This window comes from Hipposideros armiger, unplaced genomic scaffold (genome assembly GCF_001890085.2).
Source record: "Hipposideros armiger isolate ML-2016 unplaced genomic scaffold, ASM189008v1 scaffold_213, whole genome shotgun sequence".
Classification (NCBI taxonomy): Eukaryota; Metazoa; Chordata; class Mammalia; order Chiroptera; family Hipposideridae; genus Hipposideros; species Hipposideros armiger.
This window is the reverse complement of record NW_017731563.1, coordinates 303108-309881: the sequence shown is the minus strand read 5'-3', so window position 1 is coordinate 309881 and position 6774 is coordinate 303108. Positions and strand designations below refer to the sequence as shown.

At 46.1% G+C, this 6774-nt stretch overlaps 1 protein-coding gene across 6 annotated transcripts in view; it reads left to right on the top strand.

The window, feature by feature from the left end:
* Positions 1–6774, top strand: part of SLC6A13 (solute carrier family 6 member 13) — a 45159-nt gene that overhangs the window by 26066 nt on the left and 12319 nt on the right. For all 6 annotated transcript variants that reach the window (XM_019654141.1, XM_019654140.1, XM_019654144.1 and 3 more), the window contains 3 exons: positions 3945–4029; positions 4693–4825; positions 5707–5841. In XM_019654141.1, the coding sequence (XP_019509686.1) occupies positions 3945–4029; positions 4693–4825; positions 5707–5841 (353 nt within the window). The remainder of the gene's footprint in view (positions 1–3944; positions 4030–4692; positions 4826–5706; positions 5842–6774) is intronic.

Here is a 6774-nt window from a genome sequence, read left to right as displayed (position 1 = left end):
AAGAACAAAACGACAGCAACTTGTCTGTTCCCCTTCCCCCAATTCCCCAGCACTGTTCCCATCCCCCAATTCCCCAATAAAAATCTTTAAAAAAAAGAAAGATAAGAGCGAGATTTCCCCAGCATCACAGGCCAAATGTCAAAGAATTAAAAAATAGATATATTCAATTACTGTGTTATGAATTCATGTATTATGCCAATAGAGCTGACTTTGTAGTTTAGTTATTTATTTCGATTTGAAATATTGTTAGTTTGTTACATGTATATATTGTTTGTTCTGTTTTTGGTTTCTCATATTTTCTCTCTGATACTACTTTAAGTCTTTCCAACTCACAATTCATCTGGATTTAACCAGGGAATAAACTGTCTTGTATGTCATCAATAGAGTTTATAATAGCAATTAATTTTCTCTTGTGCCTGTAAGACTACAAGAGCCACCTATGACAAGAGAACTAGTGAGTCTAATGAATTGAAAGCAACCAAAAATTAAAAATACTTAGGGTAAACTGTAACAGCTATATACAATATCAGAGGGGTAGTAGATTGAGGGCACGGGGTTATCACTTATGAGGGGTATAAATGTCTAACTATTACATTGTTTTGCACACCTGAAACTAATGAAAAAAACACTTAGGGTAGTTCTCTCCAAAAGAACTTTCTGTGATGATGTACTATCTGCAATGTAGCCAACATGTGGTTATCGAGCCCTTGAAATATGGCTAGTGAGTGAAAAGAACTGACTTTTAAATTTTTTATTTAATTTTAATTAATTTAAATGTGAAGAGCCCCAAGTGGTTAGTGGCCACCCTTTGGGCAGTGCGGATGGGGAGCATATTGGACATGTCCTGTTTGGGTCCTTAACACCCCACCTTGCTCTCATTGACCAGATATGTCTCAGGACCTGTCGGTGAGGCCCTACCTGTGCTATGATTAATTTTTCTTGTTTAGATAAGTTACTCAGTTCTGAACTGGGGTTTGCATCTTTTCCTTGCCAGGGAGGCACATTTTTGCAATGGTTAGTTAGAATGGTATTTAAGGCCCCTCTGGCTCTCAAACTTTATGCTCCCTTTCCAGGCATTCCTGGCCAATGTCGGCCACCAGCTCCATTCCACCATTTTTGAAGTGAAAAGTCAAATCGTGGAGGTACTTCCTCTGACACCCCAAGATGCATTAGGTTCTTCTCAAATGTATCTGGCAGTACCTGCCCTGACCCCTGGCCCTGCTGTAGCTCCTATCCCACTTTTTGTCTATTTGTTGGTCTGGTTTTCTCATAGGCCAGCAAGATCTCGAAGGCAGAAAAGGTGTATTTATCTCAATAGCCTTTGTGCCTAGCACAGTGCTGGCTACATCACAAGAACTCAAAAATATTTGTTGAATGAAGCAAGTTTTAAAAATCTGTTTTATTCTAATATTTTCTCTATATGATATATTTTTTCCTTCCTCCCTCCCTCCCTCCCTCCTTCCTTCCTTCCTTCCTTCCTTCTTCCCTCCCTCCCTTCCTTCTTTTTATCTATGTGCACTGAAATCACCCTTGACAATTAGCTAGTCAGATGGTGATTTTATCCAGATCAGTGGAGTTCCTGTTATAAAACTGTGTGAATTTTTGGTGGACTAGGGCTTTTGCTTCAGGGCACTTTAGGCCTATCTGCCTTTAGGTTGATTGGGGGTGGGTGTCTCAGACAATTCTGAGACAAACTCAATACCCAAGTCTTTTGCTTCTTGACATTTGAGGCATTTCTCCTAGTGGGTCTGGGTTTACTCCGAGCCTAGTATCTTGAATAACATAGGACGTCCTTTCCTGTCAAGACGAAACAAGCTTCTCTGGGTGTGCTGAAGCTTCAAGGAAAGTGTTGTGTCTAGTGAGATGAGTGCTCAACTGACATCCAATCATTCAACAGATGTTACTGAGTTCTGACTATGTTGGGCTCTGTTCTATGGACTATGTCAGGACGTGGCAATGTATGAAAACAAGGTCCCTGCCTGCATAAAGTTGTCATTCTAGTGACAGGAGACAGACCATATATGAAATAAATGAGTAATAGCTATCATGTTAGAAAAAGTGCTGTGGAGAAAAATAAAACAGGGAGGAGGGATTGGGAGTTTTAGGGGTGGGGATGTAAATGGATGATACGGGCAGGCCTTACTGAGATGATGACACTTGAGTAGGACTTTGAAGGAGGAGGGAGAGGGGGAGTGAGCCATCGAGATGGCAGGGGGCAGGCACTAGGTAGAAGGGACACCCAATCAAAGACCCTGGGATGCCAGTGCCTATAGCATCTATGCCGTGGCACCCAGGGAACAGCAAAGGGTCCATGGGGCTGGTAAGTGGGAGTAATGGGAGATGAATCCAGTCGTGATAGCGTAGATTGAATAGGGCTTTAGAGGTGATTATAGGGCTTCTGGCTTTTTTCTCTGAGTGGGATAGGAAATCCTTGAACTGGGGCATAACATAAACTGTAACTTAAATTTTAATGTCACTCTAACTGCTGTATGGAGATTTGACTAGGGAGGTACAAGTAGAAACTGGAAGCCAGTTGAGGAGGCATGAGATGATGGTAACCTGCACCAGGGTGGTGGCGGTGGTGAGAACAAGAAAGTCAGATTCTAGATATTTAGAAGGTAGAACATACACAGTTGCTGGACTGGATTCTGGCCTTCATTTAGTCCCTTATAAGCTAAGACGGGCCATTTCTAAGCAGACCCACTTTCTTCATGTGTACAATGGGGAAAACACTTTCTGGCTTACTATTTTTGAAGATTATTGTACTAATAAAATGTAAAAAACAATATGAATGCTCTTTGTGAAACTCCAAAGTCAATGTAGAGATAATTAAGAGCCATTGCTTATTGAGCACTTTTCAGATGTATTTTCATTGAATCCCCTATCAATCCTGAAAATGGATATTCTGATATCTATTTTAGAGATGGGGGAAGTGAGGCTTAGAGAGCCACACAGTGACTAACCGGAGGGTCAGGATTCCAGCCAGAGCTTTCTTGTTCCTACCTGTACCTGTAGGTTTTATTTAGCTCCTTGGCTGCATCACTTCCCTAGAAGGCATTCTTATTATTCCTCAAAGGTTGTGAGTTTATACATGACAGTCACCTAGAAATACTTATATACTTTGAAGCAGACAGAAAGCATAGCATCTTTCCTGATGCTGTCTGATTATGCTTTAATAAGAATATGTACCAAAATAAAAGCTTGTGGGAGAGGGAGAGGTGGGTTTGTTGAGGTCAGTATGAGACCAGACACTTAAGTTTGTGAACTCAGCCTAGAAAAAGTGCTACATACCTCAATGCTGAATATCACTACAGTCACCTTTGAAGTACTCCCCTTGGGAAGCTAGCACCGATGCCAGTGCCTAGTCCACCCTTCAAGGCAGTTTTGGAACTCTTTTTCTGGGATGGCCATCAGAGCTGTCATCGTATTCCCCTAGATGTCCTGAATGTCATCAAAATGTCTTCCTTTCAATATTTCCTTTATATTTGGGTAAAGCAAGAAGTCATTGGGGGCCAGATCAGGTGAGTAGGGAGGGTGTTCCAATACAATTATTTGTTTACTGGCTAAAAACTCCCTCATAGACAGTGCTGTGTGAGCTGGTGCATTGTCATGATGCAAGAGCCATGAATTGTTGGCGAAAAGTTCAGGTTGTTTTATTTTTTCATGCAGCCTTTTCAGCACTTCCAAATAGTAAACTTTGTTAACTGTCTAGTTGGCATAAATTCATTAATGAATAATCCCTCTGATATCAAAAAAGGTTAGTACCGTTGTTGCAACAAGTTTGCAAACTTAATTGTCTGACCTCGTATGTGCTTGAGGATGTTTTGTACAGACAACTTCCGCCCAGTGCCTTCCAGATACCTCACTTCCATTCTCTTACAATTTCACCCCAACTACTGGCTAATGATTTTCCTCTTGCTTCCTTTCCTGGGACCCCCGAGTAGAACACTGTGTGGAGTTCCAGAGGACCAATGGCTCCCTGAATGTGACCTCTGAGAACGCCACCTCTCCTGTCCTCGAGTTCTGGGAGTAAGTGAGGCCCGTTCCCCACCCCACTGTGGGCTGTGTGCTTGAAAGAAGGGCACAGGGATGGGTTCCTGCAGTGGTGACTCTCAATGGACAGCAAGGGAAGAATGTCCATTTCCTTCTTTGGTAGCCCTGTCACCTAAGTGGCTTTTTTTCTGTTGTGCCTGTATTTGTGGTTAACGCAGAACTGGTTTCAGAGGTGAGAATGTTGCCACTCAGGGGTGCCTGCCTTGCTTCCCCCCATGTGCCCCTCCCCATGTTAGTGCACACGTTTGTGGGTCCCCGCTCCTAACTCCTCTCCTCTCTTCAGCTGCATGTGCATTGCCTCTTATTTTCTCCTCCCCCCAATACTGATATCCATCTAAGGCATGATTCCTGACATCAAAGCATCCTAAAGCCCTGGTTGAGAAAGTGTCTGCACCTCCTTCTCCAGGTTACATGGGTACTCAGCCTCCCAGAGCAAACTTCCCTGGGAACGGTTTCTACTTGCCTCCCTTTATATCTAACCCCATATCTTGGTAAAGGAGAGCCTCATGGATTCAGGTGACAAGAACTGACAAACCTTTGGACGAAAGCCTGGAGACATGGTTCCACTGCCCAAGACATGCAGGCTACCAAATGGAGGCTGGAGCAAAAGTGGGGCCTGGCTCAACCTTCTTTCCCCAGGAGGCGGGTCCTGAAAATCTCTGATGGCATCCAGCACCTGGGGGCCCTGCGCTGGGAGCTGGCCCTGTGCCTCCTGCTTGCCTGGGTCATCTGCTACTTCTGCATCTGGAAGGGGGTGAAGTCCACGGGCAAGGTCCGTGTTGGAGAGCTCCTGGCCCTCCCATCCCAGCACTCCCTGCCCTCACTGGGGGTTCAGTCACCCAAGAGTTCCCTAAGTTATAGCATAGTCAGGGATGGGAGGGAATGACCCAAGAAAGATTTTTATGTAGTGCTTTTCCTTAATTCTGTGTCTCTCCTGGATTTAATCCTATGTCCTTCTGGTATTTGTGAGGATTAAATGAAAGAGAGAGAGAGAGAAAGAAAGGCAGGAAGGACACTTCCAGGGGAATTTGACCTTGGAATATACCACATGTGCGGGCACATTGTAAATTGAACACAGTTCATGGCTCCCTAGTTCATATAATGTTTCTTTGGGAAAAGAATTCCATTAAGATTATTAGTCTCAAAATGATTCCCAACCAGCCTGAGAACGTGAGGGACTCTGCCCTAGAGTGTATGAGTGTTAGAAGGGCATTCTCAGTTCCCCTGGACTCTTGCCCGAGGCCTCTGACAAGGCTTCCCTCCTAATCTGGCTGTCTGGCTGCACTAAGCTCTTAAGCGCTGTGAGGAGAGGGATCATGTGTATTAGATCTTTTCATACCTGACAACCGTGCCGTAATTCCAAACACACTTGTTGGGAGAATGTCTAAATTTGTTCAGTCACTCAACAAATATTTACTGGGTATGTGTCAGGGGGTGGGGGGTGCTTCAGGCCAGAGGGGGAAGGGAGAGGAAAGGTTGTGGCTCGTGGCAGAGGGGAGGTGGAACTGAACAGCTGCAGGAGCAAGAGGGTAGGAGCAAAGCTCCTTTGACTTCTGTAGGTGGGGGGCTCCCACCTCCAGCCTGGCTGCTGGGTCTCCAGCCCCTTCCCTCCTAACTCACAAGTTTCTTCTGCCCCTTCTGCCCCTCCGCCAGGTGGTATACTTCACAGCCACATTCCCTTACCTCATGCTGGTGGTCCTGTTAATTCGAGGGGTGACACTGCCTGGGGCAGCCCAAGGAATTCAGTTTTACCTGTATCCAAACCTCACCCGTCTGTGGGATCCCCAGGTAAGAAGCACAGACAAGGCTGTCATGTGGCTCTGAAGGCACTTGAGCCACAGCCCTTCCCTGTGCTCTGGTGGGGCACCCCTGCTCCTGGCCCACCCCTAAGGCATCCATGCTGTGTGTGTGTGTGGGGGGGGTCAGAGGCATCTGCTAGTAGCTGTTTGTGGTCCCCCTCCTTGGTTCACAGCTGCCAGGGAAGCAGGGGGCGGTGGGGGGGGCGGTGAGGCTGAGGCCCTAGTAATATTTCTTAAGGGCTGTAAGTATGTCACTAACAGTCTTTACTCACAGGCTGGATCCATTTCTCCGCATCTGCCCATCCCCTTTCTGCATTTTCTTCCTTGGAGATCAATCTCATTTCGCACCTGGCTTCCTCTTGATTTCTTAAGCCCCCTCTGGTTCCTTCCCTCGGTCACATGGCCTCTTCCTAGGCCCAGTTCCCCAGCCCCTCCTAGCACCAGCTGGGCTGGTGTTGAGTTTCCTGTCGGTTGTCAAGAGGCCCCTGTCTCTTCCCTCCCCTCAGCCAGCTTCTTCATGGCCCTGGCCCTTGAAGGGAGGAGGTGGTGCTGTTTGCTGACTGGAAGCATTTGTAAAGCAGGGCCCAAAATAAAATGCCACTGCCTCTGATGGGTTTCTTATCTTTTCCTGTTCGGCAGCCATTTTGAAAGCTGGCAAAGCCAGGAGGTATTGAGAGCTGGGGCCCCCAAGCCCCTAAGATGTGTTACACAGCTCTGTGCCCTGCCTCTGCCTCCCTGGAGAGCTTGTGTACAATTCAGAGACCTTCCCTTGGTGCTGGAGAAAGTCCTCAGTCTATGACAGGGGCCCCAAGGAGACTTAGGGCTGGAGGGGCCCAGCACAGAAAAGATGAATAAGTGGATGGCTGGTTTGATCATTTTATATAGAAAGGCACTGAAATTGCTGATAGGGAGCAAGAGAAAA